General features: G+C 39.9%; 1 protein-coding gene across 7 annotated transcripts in view; it reads left to right on the top strand.

Annotated features, from left to right (window-relative positions):
- Mtdh (metadherin) overlaps window positions 1-14,899 on the top strand; it is a 62,307-nt gene extending 47,408 nt beyond the window's left edge. For all 7 annotated transcript variants that reach the window (XM_048359294.1, XM_048359293.1, XM_048359291.1 and 4 more), the window contains 4 exons: window positions 6,603-6,710; window positions 9,085-9,225; window positions 11,872-12,028; window positions 13,007-14,899. In XM_048359294.1, coding sequence (XP_048215251.1) covers window positions 6,603-6,710; window positions 9,085-9,225; window positions 11,872-12,028; window positions 13,007-13,077 — 477 coding nt within the window. In that variant the 3' untranslated portion in view covers window positions 13,078-14,899. The remainder of the gene's footprint in view (window positions 1-6,602; window positions 6,711-9,084; window positions 9,226-11,871; window positions 12,029-13,006) is intronic.
- The last annotated feature ends 530 nt before the right edge of the window (window positions 14,900-15,429 follow it).

Here is a 15,429-nt window from a genome sequence, read left to right as displayed (position 1 = left end):
AGAAAAAATAGCATAGCTGCCTTGTAGGATTGTGTGCATGTATGTTGATAGTGGGGATTAAACTCAGGAACTAAACCCTGTCCCTTAGCTTTTATGCTCAGGAACAGTGCTCTACCACTTGCTCCACAGCTCCACTGTAATTGCCTCCTAAAACAAGTACAGGGTGAAAAGAAGCCACGTAGACTCAAGTGAATGGATTGTTAAAGTGTACCTATCAGCTTTGGACACCCAAGAAAAGGAGAGGTACTAATGGGAAGAGAAAGGAATATGAGTGTAAAGGGGTACAGTTAATAGGCAATTGAAAGTTAAGTTGGGAATACATGTATTACATTTATATAGTGATGTATTAGGAGTTAAAAGTAAATGAATTACACTGGAGGTGTAGCTCTGTAGTAGAGCGTCTATTAAACACTTGTAAGGACCTGGATTTGATATTTTATTCCTCAAGGAAGGGTGGAAAGACCCTTATCTCAGAAGTGGCACTGTGGCACAAAGTGTGTAGAGTGAAAAGGCTCAGAGACAGCATCCAGGCCCTGAGTCAAGCTCCACAACTGACAAAAGAAAATAACTTATTTCAGCCTTCTCATTAACAAAAATAATACTTTGCCATGGGAAGCTACATTTTTTATATTGTTGGATTCTGGTAGACTGAGGAGACTAGAAATTGAAAGGAGTCCTTGTGGCCTGAATATCTTATATCCTTCACAAGGATGCATTGATATGTAAACAGTATTTTAACTTTCACAAACTTTTACAACACTAAGAAGACTAAAGCAGCGGACGTGGGCTGGGAATATGGCCTAGTGGCAAGAGTGCTGGTCTTGTATACATGAAGCCCTGGGTTCAATTCCCCAGCACCACATATACAGAAAATGGCCAGAAGTGGCGCTGTGGCTCAAGTGGCAGAGTGCTAGCCTAGAGCAGAAAGAAGCCAGGGACAGTGCTCAGGCCTTGAGTTCAAGCCCTAGGACAGGCAAAAAAATACAAAAAGGCATCAGACTCTTCCCTCCCCCCACTCCCCACCAAAAAAAAAATCATAGCCCAGTGCTGTAATACTAGCTCAAACCTGTAATCCTAGCTACTCAAGAGGCTGAGATCTGATGATCAAGATTCAAAGCCCTGTCATGAAAGGCCATGAGACTCATCTCCAGTTAAACACCAAAAAAGTCAAAGTACAGCTATGGCTCAAGTGGTAGAACCTTAGTCTTGAGCACAAAAGTTCAGGGATAGCTCCAAGCCCTGAGTTCAAGCCCCATTACTGGCCCCAAAAATAAACCCCCCAAAAAAAACCAGAATGTGGTGCTGGTGACTCACACCCATAATCCTAGTTATGGGAAGATGAGAATGAAAAGATCATGTTTTGACACCAGCCCAGGTACTGAAAGTCTTTGAGACTACTCCATCTCAGTGGGAGAAGCTGGGTATGGTTGTATGTGATAGTCATCTCAGTTAAAATAGAAAGGAGCCATGGCACAGGATTATACCAGGCAAGAACCAAAACTCAAAAATCTCAAAAATAGCCAGTGTAGCAGGCACAGGTGGCTCACACCTATAATCCTATCTACTAGGGAGGCTGAGATCTAAGGATGACAGTTTGAAGCCAGCCCTAGCAGAAAAGTCCATGACACCCTTATCACCAGTAGACTACTTAGAAAAAGCCAGAAATGACGCTGTGGCTCAAGTGAGAATGCTAGCCTTGAGCACAAAGAGGCTCAGGGACAGGGCCCAGGCCCTGAGTTCAACCCCCAGGACTAGCCACAAAAAAAAAAAAAAAAAGCCATTGCAAAGAACAGATGGAGGGGAATGGCTTATCAGTAAAGCTCTTGCTAAGCAAGTGTGAATCCCTAAGTTCAAACCCCAGAACTTTCATAGAGGTTACTCTATAACTGGCAGTCAGCTTGGACTAAAAATTGAATAGTCAGGTTTATGCCTGATTGATTTATTTTTCCATTTGTTAGTAAGTAATTTCTGTAAGCTATTTGATGATTCTTGAGATCATCAAAATCTTCATGACTGTGATTCTAAGCAAGTAACTGAGAAATAGATGAAACAGATCATCCTTTACTGTGATAGTCTAGAAATCTAGGTTGTCATCTGAGTATACATAAGAAACTTTTTTTTTCTTTCTCCTCTTCAGCACTTGGCAGATTTGAAGTGAATAGTCTTTTGTCACTTGCCGAAAGCAATGGAGCTAATCAGTCATGCACTGAAACCTTTAAAATTGCATACCAAAACAAATCCTACTCTTTTATTTTAATTTACTTTATTGTTATATAGATGATATATACAGGGGTTATAATTACACTCAGGTAATGAGTACATTTCCTTTTGTACAGTTCACTCATTCTCTCCCAGTCCCTCCCTCCCATATATTTACAAAGAGGATTTCACTGTGACACATGTATACAATGTATTTCAGTGGTTCTCTAACCCCTCTGTCACTCTCCCATTACCCTCCTCCTCCCTTTCTACTATAGTTTCACCATATTTCATTGTTCTCTGTTAACTTTAATTACTTTCAAAGAAACACTAAAAAGGAAATAAAAGCAATATCCTATACTCTTCACTGAGATTTCCCCCATTCTTAGCCTTTTGAAAAACAGCACTACAAGATCACAACTAGGATACTGACATTGATGCAATCAAGTGATAGAACATTTAGCCACCACAAAGTTTCTTCATGTTGTTCTTCTGTGTAGCCTTCCTTTCTTTGATGCTAATCCTGTCCCTTCTCTATCCCCTTTCCATCTCTGTAATTATCTTATTTCAATAGTTTTTTGTTTTTTGTCAGTTGTGGGGCTTGAACTCAACGCCTGGATGCTGTTGCTGAGCTTTTCTACTCAAGGCTCTACCACTTAGAGCCACAACTCCACTTCCAGTTTTCTGGTGATTAACTGGAGATAGGAGTCTCACAGACTTTCTTTCTTAGGCTGAATTTGAACCATGATCCTCAGATCTCAGCTTCCTGAGTAGTAGGTTTACAGTCATGAGCCACCAGCATTCAGCTCAGTAGTTTCATGTTAGATTGGTATAGTGATACATGTAGTCCTAGCTCTTTGGAAAACTGAGGAAGTTCTACTGAACCCAGGAGTTGAAGGTCAGCCTGGGCAACATAATGAAGACCAGTTTCAAAAACAACAAAAAGGAATGCTCTATCACCTAGTGTAGAACCTTTTAGTTACTGATATTTGTTTTGATTGTGTGTGTGTGTTTGAGTTTTGTTTGTTTTTAAGCTTCTTTAAGATTTCTGAGGTACATACAAATGGGTTAATTATGATAAATGGGTTAATTATGATATATCCGTACTACTTTGTTTTTTCATTCAGCAGATCTGGAGAGTTCATCTAGTTTGAACATATCACTAATTTGTCCCTTTTTTGTATACTATTAATATTCTGTAATCAGACTGTATCCAAGTTTGTTTAACCATTCTACTGTTTATTCAACTTATTTATTTAGCCAGTCTTGGGCTTGAACTCAGGGCCTGGGCACTGTCCCTGAGCTTCCTTTGCTCAAGGCTAGGCACTATACCATTTGAGTTACAGCACAACTTCCAGCCTTTTCTGTTTATGTGGTACTGAGGAATCGAACTGAAGGGCCCCATGCATGCTAGGCAAGCACTCTACCACTAAGCCACATTCCCAGCCCTTAAGTTATATTTATTATGATGAAAGCTACTAAATACATTGTTCCTTAGAGGTTTTTGTGTGAACCTAAGGTTTCATTTCTCTGGGATAGAATTACTCAAGTGTATGATCACTGAGTGTGGGGCACGCCCACCTGGATGTCTTGCATCTAGCTGGCCCCGCCTCCCAGCCTTGGAACCACATGTAGCCAAGATGGCACCTGGTGATGAACCCTGAGGCATCCTGTGGGCTGTGATGTAGATGTAGGCCTCCCCTTAGGGAGGTCCCTCGGAGCTCCACCCTGATGGACAGCTCAGGCATCAAATCCCAGCCCCTACGTAGGTACATGTACCCCTCCCCTTCCGCTGCCCTGCGGCCCCTTTAAAAGAACAGCTCATTGCCACCATTAAGTCTTAGCGCTGACTGGCTCCCAGGCTGTCTGTGTGTCCTCCGTGGAGAGGGGGGCTGGGTAGCAGTCTGTCAGCCCTCTTTTCCTCTTCCTGGCCCGTCCACGTGGGGTGTGTTTTGTCTCTCCTGCAGGACGGGAGAGCCGGGAAGCTAAAAAACCCCGACAATTGAGTGGTATGATAATTGTACATTTAATGTTTTTAAGGAACTTATTTTAGAAACTTTTCTAAAATAGCTATATTTATTTTCACTTCCCATACTTACATTTGTTTTTTCTCATATTTATATTATCATATGGAAATATTTATTCTCATGGGCTGTATATATGAATTTTTTTCTGTGTTCTCACTAGCATTTGCAGTTGTCACTATTATTTTACCCATTCTAATAAATGATAAATCATTGTATTTTTCATTTTGCCTCCTCAATAGCTAATGGTGTTGAACTTTTTTATGTTTTTGCTTTCTGCCATATTTAGCTTCTTTGAAATGTGTGTGCATGTCTTTCACATGTTTTCTAAATAGATTTCTTTAACTGTTAGCAGTGTTCTTTTTTTTGTTTTGTTTTGTTTTGTTTTTGTTTTGTTTTGGCCAGTCCTGGGCCTTGGACTCAGGGCCTAAGCACTGTCCCTGGCTTCCTTTTGCTCAAGGCTAGCACTCTGCCACTAGGCCATATCCCCAGCCTCAACAGTGTTCTTTATATAGTCTACATACTTGTTCTTTGTGGGAACTACTGTATGTTTTTTTTCCATGTGAAACTTTTCTCTCACTTTCTCCCATAAAAGTCACTACATTCTTTTAACAGAGTCAAAATAAGTTTTACAAGGCAAGCACTCTACCACTAGGCCATATTCCTAGCCTCTCAAATTAAGCTTTAATACAAGTAACTTGGGCTGGGAATATGGTCTAGTGGTAGAGTGCTCGCCTCATATACATGAAGCCCTGGGTTTGATTTCCTCAGCACCACATATATAGGAAAAGCCAGAAGTGATGCTGTGGCCCAAGTGGTAGAGTGCTAGCCTTGAGCAAAAAGAAGCCAGAGGCAGTGCTCAGGCCCTGAGTTCAAGCCACAGGAGTAGCCAAAAAATAAAAATACAAGTAACTTGGCTGTGTGTGTATCAGTCATGGGTCCTGAACTCATTTTTGCTCAAGGTTAGCCACTACCACTTTGAGTCACAGCTCCACTACCAATTTTTGAGTGGTTAATTGGAGATAACAGACTCACGGGGATTCTGTGTGGGCTGGCTTTGAACCAGGATCCTCAGATCTCAGCCTGCTGATTAGCTAGGATTATATAGGCATGAGCCACTGGCACCCAGCATAACTTAGCTTTTTTTTTTTTTTTTTGGCCAGTCCTGGGGCTTGAACTCAGGGCCTGAGCACTGTCCCTGGCTTTTTTTGTTGTTGTTGTTCAAGGCTAGCACTCTACCACTAGAGCTGGAACACCATTTCCGGCTTTTTGTATATGTGTATTGCTGAGGAATTGAACCTAGGGCTTCATGTATACAAGGTGAGCACTTTACCAGTAGGCCATATTCCCAGCCTATATCTTAGCATTTTTTTCTCCACAATAAAATCAGAACTACCTATTGAATAAATTTTTTAAAATTGTCATTGCAAGGAAGGATTACAGTTACATTGAACAGTGTCACTGCTTCCCTCTGAAACTTTTGTTTTGGGGTTGGTTTTGTTTATTTTAATGATAATACCAAAGATTAAACTCAGGGCTTCAGTGCTTACTCGACAAGTACCCTACCACACATGGAGCCATGCCTCCAGTGCTCATTTTGATTTTTGAGGCAGGATCTCTATATAGTTCAGGCTGGCCTACAATGGGCAATCCTCCACCCTCTAACTCCCAAGAGTTAAAATTACAGATTACAATTACAGATATGTAACACCATGCCCAGCCTTCCAGTAAAATTTTAAAACGATGAAGGTTTACACAGCTGTCATTGTCTTATGAGTGATTTAAGGTAAGGGGGCCACTATACTAGATCTGGTCTGTTGTTTTGCATATCTGTAATCCCAGCTACTTGCAAAGTAGAGATGGCAGGAGATTTTTTGAGTCCTTCCTTGATGTGGGGATTACCTGAAAAAGCAAACTGGGTTTAGTGATACACTGTAATCCCAGCTACTTGGGCAGAGATAGAAGTATCTCAGCCAACGCCAGAAGCAAAAGACCCTGTCTGAAAAATAAGAGTCAAGTGTACAGCACTTACCTAGCAAGTTCAAAGCAAGACTAAACCTTAATGAAATGTCATAGTAATTTTTGAGTAATAGAAATTTAATACATCAACCCAGGTGCTGGTGGTTCATGTTTATACTCCTAGCTATACTCAGGAGGCTAAGATTCGAAGATCATGGTTACCATGAGATTCTTATCTCCAGTAAACTACTCAGAGAAAACCAGAGTGGTGCTGTGGCTCAAGTGGTAGAGAGCCTTGAGCACAAAGAGGCTCTGGAACAGCGCCTAAGTCCTGAGTTCAAGCCCTAGGACAGGCAAAAAAATAAACCAAAAAACAACGAATATATTGATTCACTTCATGGTTTTTGTTTTTATCATTAGATTTCAGATGATGATAAAGAAAAGGGAGAGGGAGCTCTTCCAACTGGAAAATCTAAAAAGAAAAAAAAGAAAAAGAAGAAGCAAGGTGAAGATAACTCTGTTGCACAGGTGAAGTACCAAAACAATAAACATTATGCATACTACTATAAATACAAAAAGATGGTGTGTACAAATGCTAGTAACTGGGGCTGGGAATGTGGCTTATTTAGTGGTAGAGTGCTTGCTTCGCATGCATGAAGCAGTAGGTCCTATTCCTCAGCAACACATACACAGAAAAAGCCAAAAGTGGTGCTGTTGCCCAAGTGCTAGGAGCTCTGGCCTTGAGTAGAGAGGCTCTGGGACAGAGCCCAGGCCCTGTGTTTAAACATCAGGAATGGCAAAAAAAAAAATTGCTAATAACTATAAGATATCAAGTTTACTGGAAAGCATTTTTAGTCAGTCATTTTAAGGAGGTTTTTTTTTTTTTGTTGTTGTTGTTGTTGTTTTGCCAATCCTGGGCCTTGAACTCAGGGCCTGAGCACTGTCCCTGGCTTCTTTTACTCAAGGCTAGCTACCACTTGAGCCACAGTGCCACTTCCGGCTTTTTCCTTATATATATGTGGTAATGAGGAATGGAACCCAGGGCTTCATGTATACTAGGCCATATTCCAAGCCCAGAAGCCTTCACTGTTAAAACCTTACATACATAGTTCCAACACTATCCTGGTAAGCTTACATACACATAATTTAATTACTGTCTAAACTCAACAATATCTTAAGTATTACAGAATGGCAGTGTTGAAAGGTAACTTTAAAAATCATCCTAATCAGTTGTTAAAACATGAAAATCTAAGCTGGATGCTGGTGGCTCATGCCTGTAATCCTTGAGGATAACAGTTCAAAGCCAGCCTAGGCAGATCAGTCTGTAAGATTCTTAACCTCCAATTAACCACCAGAAAACTGGAAGTGGCGCTCTGGCTCAAAGTAGTAGAGTGCTAGCCTTGAGCTATTATTGAAAGAAAGGAAATCTAAGTCAGGTACTGGTGGCTCATACCTATAATCTTAGCTGCTCAGAAGGCTGAGATCTGAAGATTGCAGTTCATTCAAAGCCAGCCTAGGCAGAAAAGTCTGTGAAACTCTAACCTCCAGTTAACCACTAAGTAATACTTCCCATGCCTTACACTTTGTGTGCTCTTGTTAAAAAGCAACAACTGTTCATATGTATGTGTATACTAACATAATACAGGATGTTCCTATTTTATTCTAGTTGATATATTTACTGCATGTACCTAAACAGAATGTAATTTAGAATTCTTTGTTGAAATCTTTTAAAATGTAAGTAGTTGTACAAAGATATGTATGTGTGTGTGTATGTTGGTCCTGGGACTTGGACTCAGGGCCTGAGCACTGTCCCTGGCTTCTTTTTGCTCAAGGCTAGCACTCTGCCACTTGAGCCACAGCGCCACTTCTGGCCATTTTCTGTATATGTGGTGCTGGGGAATTGAACCCAGTACTCCATGTATACGAGGCAAGCACTCTTGCCACTAGGCCATATTCCTAGCCCCCTGACTACTTTTTGTTCAAGACTAGCATTCTACCATTTGAGCCACAGTTCCTTTTTTTGGTAATTAATTGGAGTAAAAGTCTCATAGATGTTCCTGCCCAGGTTGCCTTCAAACCCTGATCCTCAAATATCAGCCTCCTGGGGCTGGGAATGTGGCTTATTGGTAGAGTGCTTGTCTAGCATGCACAAAGCCCTGAGTTCAATTCCTCAGCACCACATAAACAGAAAAAGCTGGAAATGGTGCTATGGCTCAAGTGGTAGAGTGCTAGCCTTGAGTAAAAGAAGCTCAGGGACAGTGCCCATGCCCTGAGTTCAAGCCCCAGGACTGGCAAAAAAAAAAAAAAAAAAAAAAAAAATCTCCTGAGTAGCTAGGATGACAGGCGTGAGCCACCCATGCCTGGCTTGAAATGGCATTTTTTTTTTTTTTTTTTTTTGCCAGTCCTGGGCCTTGGACTCAGGGCCTGAGCACTGTCCCTGGCTTCTTCCCGCTCAAGGCTAGCACTCTGCCACTTGAGCCACAGCGCCACTTCTGGCCGTTTTTTGTATATGTGGTGCTGGGGAATCGAACCTAGGGCCTCGTGTATCCAAGGCAGGCACTCTTGCCACTAGGCTATATCCGCAGCCCGCTGAAATGGCATTTTTAACGTTTTATTTCAGGTGTCTGTTTCACTAAATACTTCTAATAGAATACATATTAGTTTCTTTTCTGAATTAGTCTATTACATTAAAATGTTTCCCGTTTTGCAAAGTGTGGGTGTAATATTTTATTCACAATTGATAGCAACTCCCTAGAGAAGCAGAAGTGATGAACATATGCTTCAAAGGTGACTTGACAATTTCTGAAATGAAGTTATTTTCTGACATTTTCAGAACAAGAAAAATAGTAATTTGTAAAGAATGAATATGTTTAATCACCTAATAGACTGCTTTCCTTTGTAGGACACAGAAGAAATAGAAAAAGAGATTAGAGAAGAGCTTCCAGTGAATACCTCCAAAGCCCGTCCAAAACAGGAAAAAGCATTTCCTTCGAAGACCGTAAGCACTAGTGATCCAGCTGAAGTACTTGTCAAAAATAGCCAGGTAATTTTTAAGGATTAACGTTTTGTTGGCTTGAGAATTACCTCATAATTAATTTCTATTGCTGAGCTAATCATTTCAAGTACACTGATCACAAAACCCTAAGAGGGAGGGAGGTAGGACCCATTAAGTAAATGAAGCCAAGGCCTTGTGTAAAATGGCCCTTCTCGTACATTGGTATTTTTCATAGAGAGCATTTCATTTGAAAACTCACTAAAATTATATTTAGAGATTGAACTGGTTAAATTATGAGCATGCTTTGAGGAAATAAGAGGAAAGAATCTGAATAGGCTTAGTAATTATCTGACATTTTGATGTTATATTTAAATCATCTTTAGAAGTCATCTTGTACAAACAAAATTTGAACTCTTCTGTGATTTTAATAAGTAAAAAAAATAGAGAGGGCAAAGGATTTAAAATACGTGATCTTTGTATATAAAATAAATGCAAGGGCCAGGTGCTGGTGACTGATGCCTATAATCCTAGCCACTCAGGATGCTGAGATCTGAGGATCACAGTTCAAAGCCAGCCCGGGCCAGAAAGTCCATGAGACTCTTATCTCCAATTAACCATCAGAAAACCAGAAGTGGCACTGTGGCTCAAGTGGTTAGAGCACTAGCCTTGAATTGAAGAGCTCAGGGACAGAGCCCAGGCACAGAGTTCAAGACCCACAACCACCAAAAAACAGATAGATAGAGAGAATGCAAGAAACATTAAGACAAAGTAATAGAAATTTGACTTCTGATACCTCGAGTAGGTAACAAGTAGTTAGCTTACCTAATAGCAGTTTTTTTTTCCCTCTCTCATTTTTTGTTTCTTGTGGTACTGGGAATGGAATTTGGGGGCTTTGGGCATGCTAGGCAAGTACTCTACCACTAAGCTAGCTACATGCCCTGCTCAATACCACTTATCTTTTTGTTTTTGTTTGTGCTGGTCCACCAGGGACTGGGTGTTATCCTTGAGCTTTGTGCTCAAGGCTAATCCTGTACCACCTGAGCCACAGCTCCACCTCCAGCTTTTTTGGTTGTTAATTGGAGGTAAGAGTCTCATGGATGGGGCTGGGGATATGGCCTAGTGGCAAGAGTGCTTGCCTCGTATACATGAGGCCCTGGGTTCAATTCCCCAGCACCACATATACAGAAAATGGCCAGAAGTGGCGCTGTGGCTCAAGTGTCAGAGTGCTAGCCTTGAGCAAAAAGAAGCCAGGGACAGTGCTCAGGCCCTGAGTCCAAGCCCCAAGACTGGCAAAAAAAAAAAAAGGAGTCTCATGGACTTCACTGCCTGGGCTGGCTTTGAATTGCCATCCTCAGATCTCAACCTGAGTAGTTAGTTACAGGCATGAACCATTGGTGCCAGACTTAGCTTATAGTCTTAAGGAACTACAAATACTAGCCCTTTTTGGGGGGAGGGGAACAGTCCTTGGGCTTGGACTTAGGGCCTGAGCACTCACTCTCTGGCTTCTTTTTGCACAAGGCTAGCACTCTACCTTTTGAGCCACAGTGCCACTTCTGGCTTTTTCTGTTTATGTGGTGCTGAGGAACCAAACCCAGGGCTTCATGCATGCTGGATAAGCTCTCTACCACTAACCCACATTCCCAGCCTCAATACTAGCATTTTTAATATTACTTAGTCATAACTATGCAAAGGTAAATTTACCTACTTCTCCCAGGCTGGGAAAAAGAAGCAAGGCTCAAGAATCTAGGTCCTACCCCCGAGCATTCTAATTTCATTGCCAGATCGGATAAACATATCTGCCTGAGTATCATTTGTTGCTGAAACACACAGAATAGGAAGCAGAAACCATTACTATTCTGCACATCCCTCCCTATTGGGAAGGAAATAAGAGGGTATCAGCAGCTGATAGTTCAGAAATTTGCTATTTTCTTTTTTCCCTTTCACGAAAAGTTTTGAAGCTGGTAATGTGGCTTAATGGTAGAGTGCCTAGCATGCTCATGAAGCCCTGGATTCAACTCCTCAGTACCATATAAACAGAAAAGGCCTGAAGTGGTATTGTGGCTCTAGTGTTAGAAGCTCAAGGACAGTCCTCAGGCTGATGTTCAAGCCCGAGGACTGGCCAAAAACAAAAAGTTTAAATGAATTCAGAATTGGTAAGCTGAGTTGCTTTAGAAAAAAAGATAAAAAGATTGCTATAAATAATGAGATTGGAAAATAATGAAAATCAGTTAAAATGGAATCTGACAGTATTTATAGTTTTACATCTTTATATCCATATTCATGGGTGTTCCAGGCAATGGTTATTTAGTTATAGCACTAGAGGGCAGACATGAGTTGTTGTTTTTCTGCTGATAAATTAGTTGGAAACCATCTTAGTATTTACTTGTTATTTGCCTCTTAGCCAGGCGCTGGTAGCTCACACCTGTAATCCTAGCTGCTCAAGAGGCAGATCTGAGAATCACAGTTCAAAGCCAGCCCAGGCAGGAAAAACCTGAGACTCTTATCTCCAATTAACCACCAGAAAACCAGAAGTGGAGCTATGTCTCCCAAGTGGTAGAGCACTATCCTTGAGCAAAAGAGCTGAGTTCAAGCCCACGATGACAAAACAAAGCAAAAATAATAGCCTCTTAATGTTTTGATACTTAATTTATAAGAAATTTTATTTTAATCTGAGGCAATTTTATTTTAAAATAGCCTATCAAGACACTTCCACCTGCTGTTTCTACCGAGCCATCTGTTAGCTTATCAAAAAATGATTCTGACAAGAGTTCTTCCCAAGTGCCACCGATGCTACCGGAAACAGATAAATCAAAGTCAAATACCAAGCAAAATAGTGTGCCTCCTTCACAGAGTAAGTAATCGTCCTTTTTTTTGGCAGGGGAGAAGGGGTCCTTTGTTTGGTTTTGGTTTTTGTTTTGGTTTGGTTTTTGCCAGTCTTGGGCCTTGGACTCAGGGCCAGAGCACTATCCCTGGCTTCTTTTTGCTCAAGGCTAGCACTCTGCCACTTGAGCCACAGCGCCACTTCTGGCCATTTTCTATGTATGTGGTACTGAGGAATCGAACCTAGGGCTTCATGTAGATGAGGCAAGCACTAGGCCATAGTCCCAGCCAAAGGGTTTCTATACTTCCATGCTGTTCATATAAGTGTGAAGGTTCTGATCTTATAATTCTAGTGGGTTCCACAAGAAACCATTCCTTCCTCTTCAAATGCTAGCTTGCTTGAAATCAAGTAGACTTCATTGCTAAAGTCACAGAGAATGAATGGCTGAAAAAGGCAGACTTTGATCTGCTTGCTTGCCTATCTCCCAGTCCCTTTGCACATCTTCCTAAACTATAAGTTGTTTCGCTTCTGATTTTCCCTCCTTTTTTCCCTTCAGCTACCTCTAGTGACCACTTTATCCATTTTTCTCTTGTGTTCGTTAGCTCAGCCACATTAAACAGTGTCTAGCTGGCACCATGGCATGCATCTGTACGATTATTCTAGCTACTCAGGAGGCTGAGGCAGAAAGAAAGGACTGCTGGTATACAGGAGTTAGGGATCAACCTGAGCAATATAGCAAGATCCTATCTCAAAAACAGGTAGTTTCTCTAGGTCAAAATAGGTTACGTACAGGTCAGTTCCCTGTGTATACACCTGAAAATGCATTGAGATTAAGAGAAAAAGGGAAGCAGATATAAACTAACTTGAAAAAACAACTAGGAATTCAAAACTTAAAATTTGAGGATTTTGAAACATTTTCTCATAGTTACTGCCTTTATATTGCTAAAATGTAACAATACTTATACTATTCTCCTGCCTTTTTTGTCTCCTTGCATATTTTTCTTTTAGCCAAGTCTGAAACTAACTGGGAATCTCCCAAACAAATAAAAAAGAAGAAAAAAGCCAGACGGGAAACGTGAATATTTTTATTTCCTGAATTGGACATGTGTTTGCAAACACTGTCTTGAAGATTATGCTGTTTATGCAATAATTTGTGAACATGTACAGAGTTTTATATAAATTTAAACCAATTTTTAAAACAAAACTGTGAACTCAAACACCATAAAAATGGAATCAAAGGAAAGTTAATTTGTGAAATTAAGAGGTCAGCAGAACATACTACAGTGCTGGAAGACACTTGGGAAAGTCTTTTCAATTGAATGAGAGTGATCTTAATTTAAGAATATTATCCTGGTTTTACAACAGTGCCCTGTTTACAACAGATTGTGCCCTATCTCATCTGCAGCTGAAGAATAATGGATTCTGATTAGAGAGGGCTGTCTATAAATTAGTGGGCAGCTCCTTGGATCTTATGCACGAACTTGTACCATTTGAATCTGTTTTATGCTTAAATCAAAGTGCTTTGATCAAATGCTTAATCTGCCATATCTTTGCATATTTGTTGGTAGCAATTTGTATCAAGGAATCACAAGTGCAAATAAAAAGTCACTTATCATTTAACTAAACTGTCATGGTTTAGTTTACAATTTTTTAAAAGTTCTTAATTAAAACATTGAAAATGCAATTGACACTTATGGCTTATGAAGTTATTTTTGATAGTCTTACATTACTTGAATTGTTCAAAATACAGTATATTTTAAATTAAGAAAGGTAAACTATATGTATTTGTTTTATACATTTAAAGCTCAGACTAACAAATGTTCTTTTTATGATTTGAAATTCTTCAGACAAAATCCAACTTAGTATTTTTCCTTTCCCTAGCAATTACTTTTTTTCAGTACCAACCCTTATTAGTTGCTGATTTCTTTTTTTACTTAAAAATGAAATCTTTCACAGACTTAAGTATATGATGGATAATGAAAACCTAGAGACAGCTTTAATTGACATTGTCAAGACCTCCAGTTATCAGGAATACATTTTTTTACTGCCTTAACCTGTAGTATGTAGAATATGCATCAATTTCTTGAAGAAGATTCATGTTTTTATAAGAATTTTCATGTAATTATTGCAATTGTGGTCAGATAAGGAACATTTTCTGCTTGAAACTATTGATTTAAATGATGTGTGAGATGTTTTACCATTTTCAGGCACTGTGTAATTCTATTGTAATAAACTGGCAGGTATCTTTGTAATTATAAATAGTGCATGCTCGGCCATGTACACTGTAAATAGCCTTTACCAAACGTGTTTGACAAGGACCATAATTAACATCACTTAGTGAATTTGTGATAAAGAAAAAGCCATGATTTATCTGATGTGATTGGCTTAATTGTTTTTATGTGGCAACAAGAACGAAATTGTTTAACAGCTGTAACCAATGGTACTGATCTATCCATCCAATGTCGTCTTTATTATATATGATTGTGGTTTAATAGTATTCCATTGTCAGACTAGGGAAGCGAAAGAAACAAAATGATTTTAGTTGTGCTGAAGACTGGCCTTATTAATGGACAGCTTTCCTCATAAGCAATTATTAACTTTTAAGGTGTTAACATCTGTTTCAGGAACATGGCAGTCTGTTTACATGTCATAAGTTTTGTTTAATTTTATGGTATTTCTAAATTGATTTGTTTAAATAAATTCAGCAAATGGATAGCATTGTTTTTATTTGCTTTAATATGGGGGTAAATAATTGCTGAAGTGCCAGGAATGGATTTCTTCAAATGACATTATTCTGTTACTTTACATAGTGTTTCCTACGTAGATCTAAGGTTCCTAAGTTGTCAGCACTTTGTAAAGGTATCAAAAAGAAGAATTTGATATAAAGAGTCTTTAATTTTGGAGTGTGCCAAAAGGTCTCTCTGTTGAACTCTCTCAACTCTACCTCACCATTTCTTTGTCTTAGAATTCTGATTGCTATGTCAAATATGGGACTTTATCCCTCCCATTCAGTATCTCCCTGTTCAACCACTTATGCCAGATGTTAAAGTCATGATTTGTTGAAGTGAGATACATTGTGCAGATGGAGAAGCACACTGATGGATTGGGTTGGATCCAGTATGGAGATAATCTCTGGCACTTCTCTCTGGCACAGGAGCCGAGAACATGAGTTTTGTGTATTGAAGAGGTAGCAACTATGACTGAAAACTCCATTCTCTACCTGCATGAGGTAGAAACATTTGTACAGTATACTCATTACTCTTTCCCTGATCATAGGATTTTGATGCAACATCACAGCAGTTTCTGGTACCTGAACTGGTTTCTATCGTTACCTCACACAGCACAGAAATCTAAGTAATTCAGAAAGAAGGGAAGAGGCTGGGCCTAGCCTATGATGGTGTGGATTAGATGCTGCTAGACTGCCGCCTTCA

This window comes from Perognathus longimembris, chromosome 12, assembly GCF_023159225.1.
Source record: "Perognathus longimembris pacificus isolate PPM17 chromosome 12, ASM2315922v1, whole genome shotgun sequence".
Taxonomy (NCBI): domain Eukaryota; kingdom Metazoa; phylum Chordata; class Mammalia; order Rodentia; family Heteromyidae; genus Perognathus; species Perognathus longimembris.
Note: the sequence above shows the minus strand (reverse complement) of the source record. Positions and strands in the feature narration are given on the sequence as shown.